The sequence below is a fragment of the Dipodomys merriami genome, unplaced genomic scaffold (assembly GCF_024711535.1).
Source record: "Dipodomys merriami isolate MVZ:Mamm:240054 unplaced genomic scaffold, mDipMer1.0.p SCAF_6, whole genome shotgun sequence".
In the NCBI taxonomy this organism is placed as follows: domain Eukaryota; kingdom Metazoa; phylum Chordata; class Mammalia; order Rodentia; family Heteromyidae; genus Dipodomys; species Dipodomys merriami.
In genome coordinates, this window is record NW_027206179.1 from 57,624,599 (window position 1) to 57,648,857 (window position 24,259).

General features: G+C 40.2%; 1 protein-coding gene across 4 annotated transcripts; it reads right to left on the reverse strand.

The window, feature by feature from the left end:
* Nucleotides 1-1,171: 1,171 nt before the first annotated feature.
* LOC138814097 (phosphatidylinositol 3,4,5-trisphosphate 3-phosphatase TPTE2-like) lies at nt 1,172-24,182 on the reverse strand. Of its 4 annotated transcripts, none has more exons than XM_070002953.1 (8): nt 23,897-24,182; nt 20,385-23,685; nt 18,866-19,133; nt 12,888-12,949; nt 10,036-10,116; nt 4,811-4,972; nt 2,838-2,978; nt 1,172-1,859 (listed from the first exon to the last, which is right to left on the reverse strand). In XM_070002953.1, exons 3-6 carry the CDS (start codon nt 18,948-18,950, stop codon nt 4,886-4,888), a joined length of 315 nt encoding a protein of 104 aa, XP_069859054.1. In that variant the 5' UTR covers nt 18,951-19,133; nt 20,385-23,685; nt 23,897-24,182; the 3' UTR covers nt 1,172-1,859; nt 2,838-2,978; nt 4,811-4,885. The 4 variants fall into 4 exon arrangements, with proteins under 4 accessions (XP_069859054.1, XP_069859055.1, XP_069859052.1 ...); XM_070002954.1 differs by lacking the exon at nt 23,897-24,182 and having other exon boundaries at nt 20,385-20,445; nt 23,620-23,781; XM_070002951.1 differs by lacking the exon at nt 23,897-24,182 and having other exon boundaries at nt 20,385-23,781.
* Nucleotides 24,183-24,259: the final 77 nt, after the last annotated feature.

Here is a 24,259-nt window from a genome sequence, read left to right on the forward strand (position 1 = left end):
GTTGAGAGGGGCCCTGTGCTCTCTGGTGCTGCTTTCCTTGCTCCCAGTCTTGACTTTGTTTTCTTTAATGGCAGGGGTGGTAGATGCTTGCTCACCAGCTAGGATAGGTATTGCTGAGCTGTGCTTCTCTGTGAGACACAGAGTCTGGCTCTCACTGTGCAGCATTAAGAAACTTCTAGTATCATTCTGAAAACAAAACCTACACGAAGACATGTGCTTTACTCTTCACTGTGTCTAAGAGTCAACAACACTGAGTTAGGCGCTGATTACATTTTCTTGCCAGTTATAATTCCAGGAACCTTGTTGTGTACTGCTCTCTGGGTAGTATGTTCAAGTGATTAAATTTGGGGTTATGATGTAGTGTGATCATGCTTTGAAATGAGGAGTAAGTGAGCATCCCAATCTCTGCCTTCCAATTGGTACAATCCTGGTGATTATCTAACCTCAAAATTCCATGCACTGGATGGAGTTGGGGACAGTAGACCAAGCACACAGAAGATTTTGGCTTTTCAAGTAAAATGTGCAAGACTGGGTGGACTTGCACAGAGCCAGTAGTACCACTTTAGTTCCTTGGGACTTTTGGAATAGTTGTCCACATATTGAACTCTGTTCTTATTCGTTCAGAAAGGCCACTGAAACCAGGAACTAGGACTGCCGGGAAATACCTTTGGAAACTTAGTATGTTGCAAGGTAGAGAAAAGGTAACAGCAAAAGTGCTGGATTAGATGCTAATTGTTGTGTTTGGTTTTTAAACTCCTTTTTTTCTCTTTGAAGAGAGATTTACTTTCTCTTCTGCCTGTTAAACCTTTTCATTTTTTTTTTTTTAGAAAAAGGAGCTATTTTAATCTAATGAGACCGATCTTTTACTCCTGTGGAGGAGATATAATAGAAAAGCTGGGGGTACCATGTAGTTGGTGAGGTGCTCCACTGTGGTTATTCATGTCCCCTAAATGTGCTCCCCTCTTTGGACACCAGCTTTAAACACAGCAGATGCCAGCACCTCATAACCATTTGCCAAGCTTAACCAAGTCAGAGTCAGGAAATTCAAACTCATAGCACCTGTGACTGGTGCACGCTGTCCACACACATATTAAGTTCTTTCAGCAGAGACTGACATGCCTGCTCACATCGAAGCTGCATGTGGGAGCCCAGTCACTGTTGCTGTAGGAACTGCAACTTTGAAGTTCCAGACTTCGATGTGATTAAAGTCTTAATCTTAAAGTCCCTCTGTGTATCATAACATTTTTTGTTTATTTGTTGTGCTCATTTGTTCATTTTGTTTCTGCTATTTTTACTTGCAATGAAACACTGAGCAAATGGTGTTTCTATCAGTACATAACCATACGAAGTGCATGTGTATATTATGTAGCTTTATGCAAAAATCATGCCCTGGCAGAAGTATATTTGGCCTTTCAAGTTAAGTGCATAAGGCTACTAGCCAAATGTTTATTTCATCAAGGACAACAAAAGCAGCAAGTTTTCTCTTGTAGTACAATCATGGACACAAGTTATATAAAATATAAATAAATAAATAAATAAAAATAAATAAAATATAAATAAATCAAATAGAGGCTCTGCCATCAGTTTTAAGATATAGGGTACAAGAAGGGAGGTGATGAGCAAAATCGTCCATAAATGAAAGTAATTCCACATTGTTACCATACTCCATGAAACCCTGAGATGAACAGTAGTTCTTAAATGCCTGTGCTTGGATCCAGAACCCACCAGGACACTTCAGTAGGCTTCCAACTGGCTCATCATCAACTTCCTGCTGTATTCATAGGCCAAAAATAGTGAGCCATTGGCAGGGAATGCTCGAATCATAGTAGGTTTCAATCCAGAATATAAGGCTGTTATTCCTAGGAGACAAAATGGTGATCAAAGACTGTGACAATCCCCTTCTTAGGGATAGTCATATGCTATAAAACCCAACAAGTGAAGAAAGAATTTATTTCCAGGTATCCCTAAGGAAAATAGTCAAAACAAGACAAGGATCAGGCTTTCTCACAAAGGTGGTTCATGCTAGGGGCAAAACAGATTATTTCCATGCCTGGCTAACTCCTGGGAAATGGATGGCGCAGCACCAAGGCCTGCTAGGGCCAGAAGGAGGTAACTGGAGCCATAGGTGACAGCAAGAGCACCAACAGTGAAGGCTTTGAGGATGGATTGGATAAGGGAAGCATGTGTACTTTATAAAACTATAAAGTGTCATGCAAACTTAAGGAAGTTGAGGTTACTAGTATTAAATAGATTTAGTGTGTTATTGGGGACATGAATTAAACAATTCATGTGTGTGTGTGTGTGTGTGTGTGTGTGTGTGTGTGTGTGTGTGTGTGTGTGTGTGTGTGTGTGTGTGTGTGTGTGTGTGTGTGTGTGTGTGTGTGTGTGTGTGTGTGTGTGTGTGTGTGTGTGTGTGTGTGTACCAATACTAAGGCTTGAACCCAGGGCTCTCTTAATCTGATGGGTTACAAGTTGCATTGGCCTTCCAATTCCTATTGGGACAACCAACAAGACTGCCTTTTGCAGGAACAGAGCAGATGTATTCATTGTAAATCATTTAAAATAAACTGATGTCACTAGAGCTATGGTTTATGTGATAGAGGGTCAGCTTTAAGAACAAAAGAGAAAGCAACAACAACAAAAACCAATGTGAGGCCCTGAGTTCAAGCCCCAATATGAGAGCATGAAAAAAAATCAATATTCAGAGGAAGATGGCTATACATCCCAATGGTTTCCAAAGTCTCCATATACATGTAATAAATACTTTCAGGGGCCAAAAGCACATGAGCCAAAAGCAAATATTGGGGAGAAACTCAGCCAGAGAAATGTGAGCTCACCTATGGCTGCCCCAGTTTCCAATTCTTCCTCATGTTGTCATAATTGAGTTGCTATTCATGGCAGAAAGTTGGACCTCCTATTGTCTGGCCTCAGTCCATCCTGCTGTTGGAAATTTATTCTCTCTCCTCAACCTCCTTTTCCTTGGAAAAAGAATATACATGGGAACAAAAATGTGAAATCAGAAATCAGAACAAAATTATTGATAAAGGGAAAAATCTCTTGGTAAAGAAAAGGTAAAAGCAAGGATGAAGTCAGTTAGCCTTTGTCCTTTCTCCATCCTTGGTAAAAAGAAAAGATCTCTCCTTCAGTCAAGTTAACCAAGCTGGTAGCTTTGTAGAAGGCTACTGACAACTTTGAGGCTCTATTACCAGCTGCACTGGTTGCTGTATTAGTCAGGAGCTTATAATGAAAATAATGTCTGTATTAGTGTCAATAGCATTGGTAGTATTGTTCATGCTGACCAAGCCAGGATTATGTTTTGCCTATGCTCCTGTGACTCAAGGTATTTGTTTTTGCAATGTTTTGCTTCTGTAACCTTGTTTGCTTGCTTGCTTGCCTCAGTAACAGGGCCTTAAGCCCACCAACTGAAGACCACCGCTGAGTGGTCCCACTATGAGTGGCTTATTGCAAATTATTATGTATGATATTTACCATAAAGAACAAATGAATTTAAAGGTCATATAACTGTAACCAATAAAAATGTGCCAAACCTGCCTTGCATGACTCATCTATGTAACTCTTTGTAATGTACCCCTATAAAAATGCATCCTACCCTGAGCTAAGGCCATTCTCCTACATTCCTGGTGGTAAGAAGTGGTCGCTGCACGCATGGTGGTAATAAAGTTCCTAGCTCCTTTAACTGGATGTCTTGGAGTCTCTTTTGGATCTGGGATATAATAAATGGAGACCCCAGCGAGATCCAGGACCCCAGGCCTTGAGCTCAGGGAATTTGGACTGGCATCAGGTCGGGTCGCTCTCTAGGGGACTGCAGAGAGTTGTTCTGCTCTGGGCAAGCATAGCTGTGACTGTTCAAGTCCTTTCCCTGAGTCAATGCTGGCAGGATCTTTGGCCTTAAAAGCCTCTAGAGGGAAATGGGAAAGCCTGGCGTGGTGTAGTGGAAGGGGCAGAGGGGAGGCCATATGTGGCAGAACTCCCAGCCCCAGGGGAGATTGGGATGCCTTTGCCCCATGGGAAGCAGATTCGGGTTCTTAACCTGGAGCCTGGCCTCACTTGCGTTGTTTATTTGTTCTGTATGTGTCTTTGGAGGTATCTTCTTGTACCATTTGCTTATGTCTGTCTGACCATTTGGTTTGTTTGTGTGGCCACTTGTCTGTATCTGTTTTGCTTGTCATTTCTGTCTAAATGTCTGAGGACCACAAGCTTTGGAGAAATGTCAGGATGAGGTGGAGAACGTCCTGTGAAACCAACCCCAGATGTTGGGGCAATCTCCGGATGAGGTGGAGAATTCCCTTAAACCAAGGTCTCCATTGTGGTGTTAACAAAATTCCAAGGGGAAGGCTTATTTGGTCCAAGCAGGAAAAGTAGGAAACAAGTGTTCAATTCTGAGACCACCTGATTGCTTTTGTTTTACAGAAATGTGTCTTTCTTTATCCATCCCTTTTGGAAATACTTTTAGATCACTTTTCTTCTTTTCAGGAAAAAGCCAGGGCATAAGAGTACTCTGTTACCCAAGGACATCTCTGTACTCTCTGCTAAGTGGATTGGCCCTCCCTTAATGTAAACTGGCTGCAGGAGAGCTCCTTTAAATTAACCCTTCTCTTCTAGGTTTGGAGAGTTATTTGGGGATTCCCAGTCACCCAAATCAGGTCCCCTAAACACCAGAACTCACCATTCTCTGAAAAAAAAACCCAGGCAATTATTCAAGTTATTAGAATCTGTGTTATTTTTGTTGTTCATTTGGACATCTCTGGGGGAATAAAAGTTCCAGCTCTGCCTGGGCATGGTCACAAACCTGCTGTGTTTTGTTCCTGTGTTGCAGCAGTCAAGAGGTAGGGCATGGAAGGTTGCAGAACTTGTATGGTTCCCTTCAAGCCTCAGGCTGTGTCTCCCAGCAGAGGCAGCCAGAGGTGAGGGCATAGGCAGCTGTGAGCCTCTCTTGGACATTTGGCTGGTCCTAAGAGTAAAAAAAAAATTGTAAAGTGCTCTTGTATACAAAGTTGGATAAAAGACAGTCAGGCTTGTTCAGTTTCAGTTGACCCCCACCCAGCCTTCCTCCAACAGAAGGTATTCACAAGGTGAATTGGTCAAATGCCTTGCTAAACAGGTAAGCCCGGAGAAAATGAAGCTCAACAAAGGTACTTTGTTTAGAAGAAATCTTGTCTTAAATCTTTGTTATCTAAAAATTACGGAAAATGTAAGACATTTTCATTTTTGTGCACTTTAAGATTTGTGTGAGTGAATGTGTGTGTGAACGTGTTGAAGATGAAAATCGTTAGCATGATGTAAAAAAAATGAATGAGTTCAGGTTTGGATGCCAAATGTGTTAAAGGATTATAGTATTGTTTTATTTTTTTTTTCATTTTATTTGTGACCATACTGTACAGAGGGGTTACAATTACATGGGCAGGATAATGCTATAGTATTGTTTTAAAGAGGAACTTTAATTAAAAGACTTTCTAAGAAGTCTTTAATTTGAAAATAAAAAAATTCTGCATTTTAAAACTTGGTATTTTAAAATGCAAAGGCTGTTTACACTGTAATCAAGTTAGCTGGCTTAACAAAAAGACATTGACTTTTTGGGATATAGTTCTCTCTACTAAAATTTGGGGATAACTATTAGAAATGTAAATGTAAAAGTTTGTTTAACACTGTCTAAAGCTTTACCTGTTCTGTCTGTCTAAAACAGTGTATTTTTTTTCAGGAACCAAGAGAAAAACTTAGAAGCCAACAGAAGACTTATCTTTAGAGGTGAGGGGTGAACAGGCAGAAGCGTAGCTCAGCGGTCATGAATGGTGGGACAGTCTCTTGGGGGGAGTCCACAGATGGTGGAACAGGCCCGGGGGGGGGGGCGGGGAGAGTCCACGCCTGGTGGAAGAGGGAAAGCTGGCACAAAGGCAGATCATCTAACCCTGAATAGTTGGATTGGGTACATGCCCATTCCATAGGAGGGGCTGAGTCGCCTATCTGTTGTCCTGTCCCTTTTCCTTGCAGGTAGACCCTGGAAACGTGATTGTAAAAATGAGTGATGTAATGATCTGATTGGTATTGCTAAAACTGCCCCTTGGATGTATTAACATTGAAAAAGCCTTAAAAAGAGGGTTAGAAGGTTTATCTGTGATTGTAATGTGATTTGCTTTCAATGATATTCTGCAATTGGATATGTTTGTTTTTTTTTTTAAAGGTATAAAGGTGTTAAGTCTAGCTCTTTGGTACAGTGGTGGTGATTCTTGCATTAAGAAAATTGTCATTTGCGTTCCAAAGTTTTTAACATGTATCTGTTTTAAAACAAGCAGCCAAGAGTCAATGAGTGGTACCTACCCTCAAGATTTCAAGGGGTTGGGGCTGGGAAGATGGCTCAGTGGTAGAGCGCTTGCCTTGCATGCATGAGGCCCTGGGTTCGATTCCTCAGCACCACATAAGCAAAAAGAAAAAGCCGGAAGTGGCGCTTTGGCTCAAATGAGCGCTAGCCTTGAGCTGAAGAGCTGAGGGACAGCATTCAGGCCCAGAGTTCAAGTCCAGCGACCAACCAAGGAAAATGCCAATTGGGCATTTATCCCAGCATGGAGAAGACACTAATGGGACAAAAGCAATGAGGGAGCATCTAGAGGCAGTAAGCCACTGCTTGGATGCCAGAAATAATGTCAGATCCTAGAATCATTTGTGCTCGGTCCTTCAAAAATTGATCAGAGCCAGGAGGTTATAGGAAAATAGTTTGTAAGCATATCCATGTCTGTCTACTTCATAACTGGACAGGAACTTTCCAGTCATCTATAATAGTGGGTAATAAAAGAGGAGATAATTTAAAATTCCAACCCTCTGTTTATGCCAAAAACCCTAATTGGCAGTAACTTTTGAGCTGACACCAGCTACATAAAATTCATCTGTTCAGGAAAGAAAGTTTGTAAACCTGAGAGTGTGTCCCTATTGAGATCTGTGTAAAGGCCTGCATAGGTAATTTAAGTAATCCTGGCTTAAGAAAGAAAGAGTAGGAAAGGGCATCCAGGGTTTGAGGGGAGTGGGGAGGAAAAGAATGATTATGTATGGGTTGAGATGAAGACTGAGGAATATACTATATGATTCCATCTTTGTATGCTTGGGTTTGGATATGAAATGTGCTCTTAAAAGACTCATGTGTGTTTTAGGCCACAAAGCAAACTTGTCCAAATTCAGAAACATTGAAGTTATATCTTGCATTCTCTCTGACCACAAGGGAATAAAATTAGAACTCAACACCAAAAGCCACCAAAAAAAATCCTGTAACACATGGAGGCTGAACAACACACTGCTGAATCACCAGTGGGTCATGGAAGAGATTAGAAAGGAAATTCAAATGTTCATGATATTTAACAAAAATGAACACACAAATTACCAGCTCCTCTGGGATACAGCAAAGGCAGTACTCAGGGGCAAGTTGATAGCTCTGAGTTCCTACATCAACAAATTGGAGAGATCTGAAATCAACAATTTAATGAGACATCTGAGCCTCCTTGAAAAAGAGCAGCAAGCTAAACCCCAATCCAGTAGATGGAAAGAAATAATTAAAATTAAATCAGAATTAAATGAATTAGAATCCAAAAAAACCATAGAAAGAATCAACAAAACAAAGACTTGGTTCTTCGAAAAAATTAACAAAATTGACAGATCCTTAGCAAATCTTATCAGAAAAAGAGAACACACCCAAATAAATAAACTCAGAGATGAGAATGGAAACATCACCACAGAAACAACCAAGATTCAGAACATTATAAGGGAATACTTCTCAAAACTTTATGCTAGTATGTTTGAGAACTTGGCAGAAATGGACCTTTTCCTAGCAAATACTGACATGCCAAAACTAAACCAAGATTAGTTAAACCATCTTAGCAGGCCCATATCAAGCATTGAAATAGAAACAGCAATAAGAGACCTCCCATCTAAGAAAAGCCCAGGACCAGATGATTTACAGTGGAATTCTACAAGGCCTTCAAAGCAGAGCTTACACCAATACTCCTCCAACACTTCAATGAAGTTGAAAGAAAAAGTTGACTACCGAACTCATTCTATGAAGCCATCATAACTCTCATCCCAAAACCAGGCAGACTCATCAAAGAAAGAGAACTATAGACCCATTTCTTTGATGAACATAGATGCAAAACTTCTCAACAAAATTCTGGTCAATCAACTTCAACAATTCATCCAAAAAAATCATACACCACGATCAAAGAGGATTCATTTCAGGGATGCAAAGCTGGTCAATATACACAAATCAATATAATTCATTGCATCAACAGGAGCAAGGATAAGAACCACATGGTTATCTCAATAGATGCAGAAAAAGCATTTGACAAGATCCAACACCCCTTTATGATGAAGGTTCTGGAAAAATTAGGAATCCATGGAACATTCTTCAATACAATAAAGGCTGGATATGACAAACCTACAGCCAGCATTATACTTAATGGTGAAAAACTAAAGCCATTTCCTCTAACTCAGGAACGAGACAAGGATGTCCACTCTCTTCACTTCTCTTCAATCTAGTATTAGAATGGCTAGCTACAGCAATAAGACAAGATGCAAACATAAAAGGGATCCAAATAGGGAAAGATGAAGTAAAACTCTCCCTCAAACATTGAGATACCACCAGTTAGAATGGCTATAATCAAGAACTCTAATAACAACAGATGCTGGAGAGGATGTGGATAGAAGGGAACCTTACTGCATTGCTGGTGGGAGTGTAAACTTGTTCAACCACTTTGGAAAGTAGTATGGAGGTTCCTCAAAGGACTCCACATAGAGCTCCCCTATGACCCAGCAATCCCACTTTTGGGCATTTACCCAAATGTTCACAAACAAGACCACACTAAAGCTACCAGCACGACTATGTTTATTGCAGCCCTTTTTTTTTTTTTTTACCATAGCTAAGATATGGAACCAACCCAGATGCCTCTCAGTAGATGAATGGATCAAGAAAATGCTGGGAAGGTGGCTCAGTGGTAGAGCGCTTGCCTTGCATGCTTGAGGCCCTGGGTTCGATTCCTCAGCACCACATAAGCAAAAAGAAAAAAGCCGGAAGTGGTGCTGTGGCTCAAGTTGTAGAATGCTAGCCTTGAGCTGAAGATCTGAGGGACAGCGCCCAGGCCCAGAGTTCAGGCCCCATGACCAGACCCCCCACCCAAAAAAAAGAAAAAAAAGAAAATGTGGTATTGTGGTATATATACACAGTGGAATTCTATACCTCCATCAGAAAGAATGACATTGCCCCATTTGTTAGGAAATGGAAAGACTTGGAAAAAATTATATTAAGTGAAGTAAGCCAGGCCCAAAGAAACATAGGTCCCATGGTTTCCCTTATTTGCAATAACTAGTATATGTCTGAGTCATGCAGAAAATGTCAGTTAAGTTGATGTTAGGGAAATGAACCCTAAGATATGTATTCAAATGTTTTTTCTTTCATGCAATTGTTTCTAACACATTTATAAGATTATTTTTTGTTGCTTTGTATGTCCCTCCCCCACAGTATAACCCCTGCTTTCATTGTATTTGATGTTGTTATAATTTGTGGAGGGGAAGGGAAAAAACAAATCGTTTAAATAGGGATACAGGTGGACCCACTGCAACAATGAGACGTACAAGTCGTATGTTGAAAATGAATTTTACAACTTTGATAGGGGGGGGAGGAGGGTTGCTCATTGTCTTAGCAGCAGTTTGTGAAAGAGCAATTCCTCTTTCCAGAGAAATCAACAGCCAGTCAATTTGAGAGAATCTCCAGGAGCCAGGAAAACCTTAGGCATTGGCCTTCCTGCTAGGGAGAGGAGATGTCAAATGGAAAGTGGGATTCTCTCGGGAGAAGCCAACCCAGGCAGCCCAGAGGCAAGGGTTTGGAAGTTGGAAGGGATCAGGAAACTGCTACAAGGCACAAGTGCTGCCACCTGAGTGTTAGAGAAGGGTTTCAAATGCAACCAAATTAATGGTGCCACTAACCACTTCCCACAAAAACAAAACCAAACAAAAAACCCCCTTTCAAAAGAGAACACTTACTTGTGATGGAATTGCAATCTTTTGAAATGCATTCGTGTAAGTCGTATGAAATGTTTGTTCTCCAGAGGAATCAATAGTTTCCTACAGAAAAGGGAAAATACAACCACAGTTTACCTTCACATCAGCAGTCTTTGGGCAGAGCTACTCAAAACAAGACGAACAAAACCACGTTAAGGACTTGTCTTGTTTAAGGCTCACAGACATGGGACTTTAGAGCTGGACTGCCATTAGAAATCACCTGATCCAACACTTCTTACCTTCCGTGTTACAAATGAGAAGAAAAGTAAAAAGACAACCAAGTGACCTGCAGTACAGCAGCCATGGGTAACACAGCCTGCAGCATTGGGCAGACATCGTGTTTTTGGAACTATGATCCACAGTACTAAACCTAGGACACACACACACACACACACACACATACATACACACCACAAAACAAGCCAAAGAAACCCAATAATTCCCTTTTCATATTTTCTATGCTGCTCCATTCATTCCTATTAAAAATGTGGGTCACAATCTAGTAAGTTGATTTTATAATTCACTGGCTACAGTTTGGAAAGCATTGTCCTAGAGCACTCATTTTCTTTTTTCTTATCTCAGGCCCTTGCTTCAGGTATTGGTCCAATCAGCCCAGCCTGTGGGCAGATATGGTGTTGCCCACCGCCCCCAGGGACCATGGGAAACAAACCTGTGACACTCAAGTTAGGAAAGCAGAAGGGTGGGACTACAGAACTGGACATGGTGCAAAACCTAAGCCTTCTCTTCTCTAGACTGTAGGCCCAGAAGTCAGTGGAGCTGGGTTCGGGGTATATCCTGCAGGTGGAAACTTCCTGGCAAGATCATGTCATAAGACTGTGTGCTACTTTACAAGGTACAGCTGCCCACTGTGTCTCTGCAGAAATTTCCCAAGGCCACACATCCCCCAGAAATTGGCTATCAGGGATAATAAAAAAAATAGAGGACCAACTTTGTTCTGAGTTGAAAAGCAGTAACTTTTATCGATTTAGCAATTCAAAGGATATTTAAAGTCCTTTGGAAAACTTGCCTAACTTTGATCTTATTCTGAGGAAAGAAGAAGAGTCACAGTATTGGGGAGGCTACAAAAAGCATCTGATTACTGAGGGTTTTGTTTTCTTTTTGTGTAGACCAGCCTGAACTCTACTCCTGATTCTTTCCTGTCTCTGCCTCTTCAGTGTTGGGATCACAGCCTGCACTACCACACCCAACCAAGGTTATTTTGCTTTTGTATAACTTTGCTTCACTGGCTTTACCTTCATTCTGCCCCTATGGACATCTGCTACATGCTAGTGCCCACACCTGCAATCCTCCTGCTTAGAAGGCTAAAGACTGGAGGATCATGGCTTGAGGCGAGCCTTAGAAAAATGTCTTCTAGACTCCTAACTCAAAAGAAGCTAGGCATGGTGGCAGGACATAGTGGCACATACCTGTTGTCTCAGCTAGGACAGAAAGCCTAAAATAAGCATGGCCAAGAACTTGGCCAGTGGTTAGTGAGACCCTGTCTCAAAACAGCCAGTGTAGAAAAGGGCTGGAGCTGGAGATATGGCTCAGTGAGAGCGCCCCTGCCTAGCAAGCAGAAGTCCTGAGTTCAAACCCCACTACACACACACACACACACACACACACACACACACACACACACACACACACACACACACACACACACACACACACACACACACACACACACACACACACACACACACACACACACACAAAGAAATTGGACTCTAATGCTGGGTTTTGAACTCTCATGCTTGCTAGGCTGCTATGATTCTGCTAAATCATGCTCTCAACCCTTTCTTTTTGCTGGTCAATTTTAGGATCAGTGCTTGCTTTTCATTCAGGCATGCACCTGAGCCATAATCTGCCTACTACAGGTTTCTCCATCATCATGAGATGACAGGTCTTCACCATCATGTCAGGCTTCCCTCTGTGGAGCTGGAGTCTTGTGGATTTTTCTGCCCAGGTTGGCTTGGATATGTGATCCTCTCATTCTCAACTTCTCACATAGCATGGAGTGAAAAAAGGTGCATGCCACTGTACCCACTGTGACTTGAGAACTGGTCTCATGACCTATTTTGTCCAAGCCACAACCCTCCTCTTCTCAGACTCCCAAATAGCTAAGATTACAGTGAGTCACCAATGCTCACCTTTTCCTTGATTCCTATTTTTTAAGTATTGTATTATACAGTTAAAAACTCAATGCATATCTTACAAAATTAAGTAAATTGAGAGAAAGGGGGGTTGGGAAGGATGAGGATAATGGTGAAAGGGTGATACTGATCAAGATGCTTTGTGGTCATAAACTGCTTTGTTGATTGAAAACTCTTTTGTACAACTACTTAGGGATAATAAACATGTACTTTAAAAATGCGGGTGCTGGTAGCTCACGCCTGTAATCCTAGCTACTCAGGAGGCTGTGATGTGAGGATTGCAGTTCAAAGCCATTCCAGGCAGTAAAGTCAGTGAAACTCTTATCTCTAAACTACCAGAAAACTAAAAGTGGCACTGTGGCTCAAGTGGTAGAGCACTTGCCTTGAGCTGAAGAGCTCAGCTCAGGGTCAGTGCCCAGGCCCAGAGTTCAAGTCCCATGACCACCACCACCACTGTATATCTTAGATTTTGTGAATTTTGGTATTCCCTTCAATTTGTGCCTCATTGCTCTCACCATAGTCCTGGCTCAAAACAAGGACACAGGCCAGTTACTAACTGCATATTAAACAAGGCAGCACAAATCCAGATTTTTCACTTAAGCACCATGATCTAAGAACTTTCTACAAGGAATGTTTCAGAACCAAAAAATTCAACAGAGATAGTAACATCTTTCTTACCTTCGTGGTTAAAAACATTCCAGTTGCAATAAGGCAAGTGTAAATCATTGTCTCTGTTCTCCCTAGAAAAGAAGTTAGTGTTTTATTAAATGGGGGGAAAAATTCAACACATAACCTAAAACCTAAGAAAAGTGAGGGAAGGGGAAGGTTGGGAGGGGTGGGTAAGAATATTGAAAGAGATGACATTGATCAAGAAGCACTGTATTTATAAACTGCTTTGTTGAATGGCAATTCCTTTGTACAGCTACTTAAAGATAATAAAAATATTCAAAAACAAAAGCATAATAAATAAATAAATGGAATAGTGCTCATTAAAAAAAGAATGCAAGTTATTTCAAGAGACCTTTTTTGACAGCCAATATATATTTATATGTTTTAGTTTTACTTTATACATGAGATCAAAGCTAAGGACATTAATAACTACAATGTAACATTTTATCACACTCTTTTTTGTTGCTGTTGTTGACTGTTAATATTTATTTTTTTTGCTTGCTTGTGAGGTTTTTTGGCAACTGTTTGGTCCTAACACACAAACAGCAGTTGAACCACCAAAAGAAAAAGAAAAAAAATATCCAAACAAAAGAGACCGTTAAGAAAAACATTTCTTCCCCCCCAGCCTGATCCACCAACAGTGCAAGCCAGGAGAGGGGCTGGGCATGGCTCTGTCTAACCCGGCGTCCGGCTGTCCCAAAGCCACACAGCATGCCTATCCCTTCACTAAGCCTCTGGGTTCAAGTAAAAAGATAGACAGCGAGCGGCCTGGCTCCACTGGCCCTGCGACTCCACATGCCCAGCGCACAAGGGCCTCCCTCCTTCCCAAGCTGCGAACCACCCTGGATCCAGGTGTGTGAAGCAGGCCTGGGCAAAGGCGACGCCCGCCCGCGCCTGCTCTCCACGCCGATCTGCTCTCCATGCCAATCTCTCACACTGCCTCACAGTGCCTTCCGCTCAGCCCTCCCCCCACCTCCCCCCCCCCCCCGTCCCAATTCAGGTCTGGGCCGGGGGAGGGCCGCCATACGCGGACCCTTCTCCCATGGGCTTCCATCTTGATCGGGGCCACGGGGGAGGGGGGGAGGGGGGGGGAAGAGAACTGAGAACCAGGGCTTCATTGGAAGGATTTGAGGAACAAAAACCCAGCTTAAAAAAAAAACCTCCTTGCAGCCCTTATTTTGCGGCATTTTATCTGAAAGCTGGCAATGGAAACCTCTTTCCTCAAAGAAACCATTCTTACTGGTGGAAGGCCTAGCGCCAAAGGGGCTTTGTGACTTATGCATTCAATGCACAGTTTAGAAAATCAGACTCTCCATTATTACTGCCTCTTGACACACAGTTATGTGTGACTCATCCACACGATGACTTTCAATCGATGACACCAAGACCATCTCCTCCTTAGCCTGATCCATAGCACACTGGAACTGAGTGCGGAAGGGAAGCATAATCATTTGGCAAATGCAATCATTTGGCAAGTGCAATCATCACTAAACCTCTCAGACAATGATGAGTTTACCCAGCTGGAAATGCCTGCTGTATCATTAACAACCTGTCATTTCCAATTGGTCAGAGAAATCTAGATTTTTCTTTTTCTTTTTTTTGGGGGGTCCGGTAGTGGGCCTGAACTCTGGGCCAGGGTGCTGTCCCTCAGCTCTTCAGCTTAAGGCTAGGGCTCTACCACTTGAGCCACAGCGCCACTTCCGGCATTTTTCTTTTTGCTTATGTGGTGCTGAGGAATCGAACCCAGGGCCTCAGGCATGCAAGGCAAGCGCTCTACCACTGAGCCACCTTCCCAGCCCTAGATTTTTCTTACTAGGAGCTTTCCTCCAATATTTTATAGTGGTCTTGCTTGAATTGAATTTAGCTGCATAATAGATGGAATCTTCCTGAAACACTCAACTTAGTCTTCAGAAAAATTAAAATTCTGTTCAGCTTGACATTTTCAGATTTATATAGTATTTGGTCATTTGACATAACAAAGATAAATAGACACAAGATAGAAACTAACATTTATTTATTGACTCATAATGAATTTTTACATGTTTGTGAGAAAGATACCTTAGCATTAGGAATAAAAAACTGAGTTTCTACAAGTTTAAGAGATTCTGTGTGTGTGTGTGTGTGTGTGTGTGTGTGTGTGTGTGTGTGTGTGTGTGTGTGTGTGTGTGTGTGTGTGTGTGTGTGTGTGTGTGTGTGTGTGTGTGTACTGGGGTTAGAACTCAAGATCTCTCTTGGCTTCTTCTGCTTTTAGAGGGTACTTTACCACTTGAGCCATATCTCTACTTCCAGCTTTTTGTTGGTTACATACAAGAATCTCTGGACTGGACAGCTGCTGAACATGATCATCAATTGTCAGCTTCCAGATTAGCAACAATTATAATTATGAGTCACCAGTGTCTGGCTGAGACTTCCACAGTCAAATAAAAAAAAAATCTTGATGCCAAGTGAGATGTCTGTCATGTTGACAGACTCAAACTGTTCTCAAAACAAGAAATACAAATGGCTAATAGATATATGAAGAAATGTTCAACTTCCTTAGCAATAAAGAAAATACAAATAAAATGTACACAAAATTGCACCACACCAAAGCAGATTGGCAATCATAAGAAAACAACACAAAGGGATGGTCGGGGTAAAAACAAAGTGTGGGGGGGTAACTGCTCAATAGGAAATGTACTCATTATCTTACTCATGTAACTATAACCCCTATGTAGTATCTTTACAATAAAAAATATATAAAAAAGAAAAGAAAAAAGAAAACAACACAAAGGCTGACAAGGATGCAAGAGAGGGGTGAGAAGGAACCCTCATATAGTGTTGGTGGGGTATAAAGTAGGACATCCACTATGGAAATCAATATGGACCTTCTTCAAAAAACTAAACATAGCTGGGCGCCGGTGGCTCATGCCTGTAATCCTAGCTACTCAGGAGGCTGAGATCTGAGAATCGCGGTTCAAAGCCAGCCCGGGCAGGAAAGACTGTGAGACTCCTATCTCCAATAAACCACCAGAAAACCGGAAGTGGCGCTGTAGCTCAAGTGGTAGAGCGCTCGCCTTGAGCTGAAGAGCTGAGGGACAGCCCCCAGGCCCAGAGTTCAAGCCCCACGACCGACAAAACAAAACTAAACTAAACTAAACATAGATCTACTTTGTAACTCTTACAAGTTTAACTTCAAATTACAAGATAACTTCACTAGTGAATTTTCACATAGTTAGGGAAAGAGTAATGCTAATTTATGCAGATTCACTCAGAATATAAAAAGTAAAAGTAACTGATGTGCTTTTATGAAGTTGGAACTGAAAAAGATTATTATTAGAAAGGAAAAATTATAGCCAATCTTAATTATGCCTTGGATTCAAAAATCCTAAACAAAATATTAACAACAGGAATCCAGCAATTGATCAAGTTAATATAGTATAATGATACTGTGTTTAGAAAGACAAGTTGCTTTATCACTTGGTAATTAATGCAACTAATTACACTAATAAAATAGAAAATAAGATTACCATCTCAAAGACTCAGGTAAAGATTCTCATAGAAGTCAAAATCCATTCATGTTTTTAAAAATATCTAAAACAATTTTTATTCTTTTAGGCCCCATCTTCTAAAAATTCCATCAGTTCCATGGGCTGAGGGCCAAACTTTAATGCACAAGCCTTTTAGAGACATTCAAGATCCAAGCCAGTGGTGGCTCACACCTGTAATCCTAGCTACTCAGGAGGCTGAGATCTGAGGATCGTGGTTCAAAACCAGCCCGGGCAGGAAAGTCTGTGAGACTCTTATCTCCCAATAAAGCACTAGAAAACTGGAAGTGGTGCTGTGGCTCAAGCGGTAGAGTGCTCATCTTGAGCTGAAGAGCTGAGGGATAGTGCCCAAGCCCTGAGTTCAAGCCCCATGGCTGACAAAAAAAAAAAAAAAAAAAAAGATCCAAGCCATAGCAATAGTTTCATTTGCCATGGGCTTGTAAATTGCCAGATTCAAAATATTTCTACCTATGAACCCAAACCTGCTTGTTAACTAATGGGCAATAACTTGACTCTACTGAAGTATATGACCATTTTTACTGTTACATTTAAAATCCAATGAGAAAGTCTGGTTTATAGCCCACCAAAATGTAATTGTTTATTTTTATCAAAAGTTGTAAAATATGCAGGAGACAATCATTTCAAGCCCAAAGCTAAATGAAAGAAAATCTATAGGTCCTTAAATTGGCTTAATTTAAAATACTACCAATTAACAAATAATATGTAGAATACAATTATTTACTCCTTGCCAAATCAACTTCATTTCTTCATGCTCTAAAGATTCCAGTGTAATTTAAAAAAAAATCTCTGCTGGGTTCCGTCCTTAAAAGTTTATCACAAAGTTTAAGAATACTCTTAAATTCTACTGGAACAAAAAGAAATGTAGACCAATGACAGCCAGGAAATAAATCTTGGATTAACTGATCTTGGAGAAAGGTGTCAAAACCACATAATGAGAAATAAATGATACTGGAACAAGTGAAAATACATGAGCACAAATATGAAATTGGACCATATCTTAATCACCAAATACACAACAACTCCAAATGATTAGAGACTTAAACATTAGACCTGCAACTCCAAAGCTACTAGAAGAAAATACTGTGAAACTGTACTTTGTAATACTGGTCTGAGTCAATTTGTTTTTGCACATACATTGAAAAGGAGAGGCAATAAAAGCAAAAAATAAACACATGGGATAAAAGCAAAATGCTCCTGCATAAGGAAGTTTATAATCAACGGAGTAAAAACATGACCTACAGAATATCCAAAAAGATTTAGGAAACTTAACACAATTGCAAGAAAATAAATTCACCTTTTCTAAAAATGGGCAAAGAGATATGTGGGGTTGCCATGTCTATAATTGCAGCACCCGGGAAGCTGAGGCAGGAGGATCACAAGTTTGAGACTAGCCTGGGCTACCTAGGAAGACTATCTCAAAAAACAAAACAAATCAGAAAGCCAAGCATGGTGTCTCACACTGTAATCCTAGCTGTTCAGGAACTAGCAAACTAGCAATGAGGAAGAATGTGGCAAGACTTCAAGTAAAAAGTTGAGCACCGCAGTGTGTGTTCATTATCCCATGTATATGGAAAAATATAAAGTAGGAAGATCACAGTATAGGCCTGCCTATAGGTAACCAGAAAAGTGAGTCCCTATGTGATAATTATTATATAGTGTATAGTTATTATACTAATGTGTATAGTTATTATACTAAAGCAAAAAGAGGAAAAGTAGTATGTGTGGCTCAAGTGGTAGAGGGCACTAGGAAGTGTGAGGCTCTGGGCTCAAACTATAGTAATGCCAACAAAACAAACAAAATTCACCTCAAAACCCCCAAGGATCAAAAAGGGTTAAGGGTGGGACAAAGGACTTGGAAAGACATTTCTCAAAAGACAATGTGCAGGTGGACAATAAACAATGGCCATGAAACAATGCTCAATGTCACTAGTCATTAGGGAAGAGCAAGTTAAAAGCACAACGAGAAAGTACAAGTTGGTAAGGTAATGTACTTTTTAAGTAACTTGATTTAGCTATTCCACCAATGTATACCAATATAAAACTATCATGTTGTATATTATATAAATATGTACATTTTATCAGTTAAAAAGGAAAAAAATATCCTGAAATAAAAGAAAAGTGCTCTAACATTCTGAAGTTAAATACCCTTTACATTTTGACACATAAACTGGAAAATCAAAAATGAAGAAACCTAAATCATCAGTAATTGGAGAAAGATACGCTCAACCTTCTTTAGCTCGTTCCTTCATGATTTTTTCCCTTTCTTCATCCTTTCCCTTCTCTATTTCCTTTTTCTCCTTCTTTCCTTAAGCCTTAAAACCAATATTTAAAATGTTAGCAACATTAGTACTGCTGAATAGCAGCATGAATCCTCTGCTAGTCCTTTGATATTTATTTTTGATCAGCTTTGGAAAAAGGGAACAGAAAGAAAAGCATTATTACCTTTGCCTCCTTTACAGTGAATCACAATGACATTCTGAGCATCGATGGCCAACCAGTCATTGACTTCTTTGGATAACAAAATCATCTCCCTGATTTCAGATAGAAGTATAGTTGATTAAAAAATAGTTCCAAATATTCAAGCCCAATGAATTTAGTACTCTTCTGACAGTGTGGCACAAAACTTCCTCAAGGGTAGGGACAAAGGGATCTTCGATCTTAATCCAGCGCATTCGGTCATGAGTGTGCTGCAGGTCAAAAGACTCCTCGCCTACAAGAAATAATATACATGTCATATCTCTACGCCCAATAAAGCTGAAATTTTCTGTTGGTAATTCCCATTTTTCTGCAAAAGGAGCTTTCTGGGAAGCTTCTGTTGCTTTAAAACTATTCTTAAGATCAACAGCACAAAGTTTCCCAAGAGGGCAGGGCACTGGTGCTCACGCCTGTAATCCTAGAAACTCAGGAGGCTGAGATCTGAGGATCGCAGTTCAAAGCCAGCTCCAGGCAGAAACATCTGCAAGACTCTTATCTCCAATTGACCACCAGAAACTGAAAGTGGTGCTGTGGCTCAAGTGGCAGAAGTGCTTGCCTTAAGTTGAAGAGCTGAGGGACAGCGCCCAGGCCCAGAGTTCAAGCTCCACGTAAGAGGGAAGCAGGCATGTCAGTGGACCAGAGAGGCAATGGAGAGGTGAAGGATTTTAGGGAAGGATTCTAGGATAAGTGGTTTGTTCACCTCTGGTAATCTAAAATCAATTTGTTGTTTCCTACACCCCACTTTTAACCTTCTAGCAGACTACTCATCCTATCATCACATATGTGTAACATGGAGCAGAGGTCTAAAATGCTCAGTCCCTGGGAAATGGTCATTTAATGTATAGACAAGAGAAAACAAAATCAAGAACGACACAATGGGAAACTGTTTTCTACAGGCTTCTTTCTGTTCTTCCCGTGGGTCAGAGAACATACCTACCTGCTGACTTGTCTTCAGTACAATCTGGCATGAAAGACCAACTTCTCTGAGCCTAAGAGCACAAACAGACCTTCCCTGAACCCTGCCTTGATAACTCTGCCTCTCTGGTCTCACTGGCCTACCTCCCTCATAGGGAGCTTTGTGCTACAGAGCTAACTTTTCCTACCAAACAGGACCAGCATGAAATAAGGATTTCTGATCTAACTTCCCATCACTAAATATTTACAATTAAATGAAGCATAAAAAGGGATCATTTAGGGCTGGGACTGTGGCTCAGTGGTAGAGTGCTTGCTTAGCATGCATGAGGCCCTGGGTTCAATTCCCTGGCACCACATAAGCAGAAAAAGCTGGAAGTGGTGCTGTGGCTCAAGTGGCAGAGCACTAGTCTTGAGCTAAGGAGCTGAGGGACAGCGCCCAGGCCCAGAGTTCAGGCCCCATGACCGACAAAAAAAAAAAAAAAAAAAAAAAAAAAAAAAAAAAAAAAAAAGAGGATCACTTTCATATACATTTTCTATCTACAGCAGCAAAAATATTAAGTCATATACATACTGCAAAGGTTGCACACTAAATAATGATCAGAGTGTTTGGTGTCCAGGAAGCGTATGACCTCCTAAAAAAGACAGACACACATCTTACATATCCAACATAACACATGAACATGAACAACCCTGGAGTTAGTAGGAGTAATCTAAAATGCTATTCATTTTTATTTACTTGTCTCTTTCTGGTCCCTTCTAGGGAACATGCAGGAAATGGAACCTCCTGATAGTTTTTAAATAGCCTCCAAAATACACATTGTTTAATTTTTTTAAACACTATAAATTTACTACATATAAATCCACATGCTTAGTGCTGTAAATATACATTGTTTATGGTTATCTAAGAAAGAAATTAATTGGTCAACTACCTTAAGTAAGTCTTTTTGAAGTAAATAATTAACAGTAAGGAACATATGGTGGGTATATCAGAATAGGTGTTTTTAAAACAGTTATTTGACTATTAGTTCCCCTATGCTCTATGTAGATAAACAAGTATAAAAGTGGCATGCAACATAGAAAAAGATAACATTTTAAATCGCTAATAGTAATATGGAGACTTTTTAGCTGACCTATGTTTCCTTGTTTAGAAATGAATATATATACATATATATGGGTATATGTATGCTTATATATACATAACCATAACTTTAAAAATAGGAAACAATAATTAGTATTTAAAACTGTTCTAAGCTAACAGAATTTTGAGCCAACTTATCCAGTAAAATACATACACACACACCTTGGTATAATAGGAAAGTGACTGTCATAAAATTAAGATATTGGTTTCCTAGCACGAGAGTGTGTTTGCTGGCTTGAAATTAAGAAGAAGAAAACTAAAGCATCAAGTGCTCAAGGGAAAGAATAATAAGTCAAAAAGCTGAACACTGCACAGAACAGGAGGCAAGAAAAATAAATATGCATCCAAGTTTCAAGGGATAACTTGAACAAAATAGAACTAAGATGGATTTAGAAAGCTAAGATCAAAATTCACAAATAAGAAATTTAAGTGACCCAGAACATCACAAACCAGGATATCATAAAAACATTTGCACATCAATGTTCATTGTAGCACTATTCATAATAGCCAAGTTATGGAAACGGCCCCTACAATAAATGAGTGGATCAAAAAAATGTGGTAACTAAGCACAATGGAATTTTACATAGCTATTAGAAAGAATAATATGTCCTTTGTAGGGAAATGGATGGACCAAGAACAATCATGTTAAGTTAGGTACATCAAGCCAAAGAGACAAATAGCATATTTTTTTCTCTCATATGTAGAAGTTAGATCTAAAATACACTGGGAGTACTCCAGGCAGTTACACACAATGCGACCAATGGAGGATACTCTTGGGGGTGAAATGCTTATGTGCCTCTGATCAATAAAATAGTATTTATCAAAATGAACTCCAGGAAATTGATGAGGTTTTTTTCTTCGTTATTGCATTATTTATTTTTTTTGTCTTGTTTCTTTGTTCATTTGTCTTTGGAAGGGCAGGGAGAGCACAGAAATGGAAGGACAAAGAGTGAACAAATGTAGCAGAACATCAAACACTATGTTGAAAATGAACTGTACAACTTGTGGGTAGGGATGGGAAGGAAAAACTGGGAGAGAAAGTGAAAGAAGGGGTGACATTCTTAAAAAGAAATGTACTCTTTATCTCACTTATGTAACTGTATTTTCCTCTGTTTATCACCTTCATAAGAACAATAAAATCATTTAAAAAGGGATACAGGTGGATCCATTGCAACAATGAGATGTACAAGTCATTATGTCGAAAAAGGAACTTTACAACTTGGGGGGGTGGTGGGAGATGGGAAGGGATGGGAAGGGGAAACAAAGGAGAGGGCAACAATGCTTGATAAGAAATGTACTCATTACCTTGTCCATGTAATTGTAATCCCTCTGTATGGTATTTTCACAATAAAAAATTAAAAAAAAAGAAAGAGTCTCTCAGACTTTTCTGCCCAGGCCGGCTTTGAACCGTGATCTTTAGTTCTCAGCCTCCGGAGATTACAGGTGTGAGCTGCTGGTGCCTCCCTCAGGGATTTTTTTTTTAAAGAAAAAAATCACTTTTACATTTCTCTTAATGTCCATAAACAATGACATTAAGGATTTGATTTTTCTGCTTTTGTTCAATTGTATATGTTTCACTGCTATATTTTTTGAACATTTCAAATACTTCTCATCTAAATTAGCCGAAAGGGGATTTATTTTTTTATTGTAAAGATGCTGTACGAAGTGGTTAGAGTTACATGAGTAAGGCAATGAGTACATTTCTTTTTTTTGGGGGGGGGGTTAAGTCGTGGGGCCTGAACTCTGAGCCTGGGTGCTGTCCCTCAGCTCTTCAGCTCAAGGCTAGCACTCTACCACTTGATCCGCACTGCTACTTTCAGCTTTTTTTCTGTTTATGTGGTGCTGAGGAATCGAACCCAGGGCCTCAGGCATGCAAGGCGAGCACTCTACCACTGAGCCACCTTTCCAGCCCCAGTACATTTCTTGTTGAGCATTGTTACCCACTCCCTTGTTGTTTTCCCACCATCCCTTCCTTCTCCCATCTCCCTCACTCCACACTCACCCTGCCCCCAGATTTACTGGTAAAGTTTATTTCCAATATCCTGTCTTGTGGGTATTATTATTGCAATGGGTCATCCCGTGTCCTTATTTCAGTGTTTTGTTATTCCCTTTCCCCTCCCCCCAAATTACACAAATGTATATACAAGATGCAGGGTACCAAAATCAAGTACAGAGACAACAGGGTATACACCATAGGCAGAAGAACATATAAAGGAAACAAAAAAAATCACATAGTACATTAAAAAACAACAACAAAGAAAGGGGATTTAAAGCATGTAGAACAAGTTCAACTCTACCAAGAATCTACAATGGTCACACTCTGTCACCAGATGGGCAGTTTCTATTCCTCAGATGACCCAGTAGCTGCTCAGAGATGCCCAGATGAGCCCCAATAAGGTAGCGAATCCTGTACTAATCATTTGGCCCACTCCATTAACCCCAACCCAAATTTACAAACCACAGCATCTTGAGCTAAATAAATGGTAGCTGTTACAAATCAAGTAACTTTTGGAGTAGTCTGTCACAAACACAAGCAAGTTGGTACCATGCTATTAAGATTTTTCACCTGAAAGAATAAATCTGTGAATACTGCCTCTCTAGGTCAATCTGAAGCTTGAGTCTACAGTGTGCAGTGACAAATTATTGCTGGTTATATGAATATGCTTACCTCTATGGAGTTCCTATAGAGTGACTGTTTGTAGAGACGCAGGAAATGATATGGAAATAATACGCTCTGAAAGTCAAAATGATTATGTTATAACTGTCATCACAGATGGGAAATATATAAAAAGTATTCTACATATAACCAAATTTTTTTCAGAAAGAGAACAGAACTAGATATAGAAACTGACAGGAATAGTGATACATTGCTAGGATAACCAAGATAATATATTAAATTATGCAATAGAATGGCTGAGAAGATGGCTCAGTGGTAGAGTGCTTACCTTATAGGCATGAGGCTCTAGGTTCAATTCATCAGCACCACATAAGCAGAAAAAGCTGGAAGTGGCACTGTGGCTCAAGTGTTAGAGAGCTAGCTTTGAGCTGAAGAGCTTAGGGCCAAGTTCAAGACCCACAACAGACAAAAAAATAATAATAATTATGCAACAGAATACTAGTTAAACTGGCATGGTGTTCTTTTTTTTTTAATTTAATTTTATTTTATTTGAGAGCATACTGCACAGAGGGGTTACAATTACATTGGCAGGATAATGCATACATTTCTTACCAAGCATTGCAGCCTCCTCCTTTGTTTACCCTTTACCTCCCTTCCCAGCCTCCCCCCTCCCCCCCACCCAATCATACCC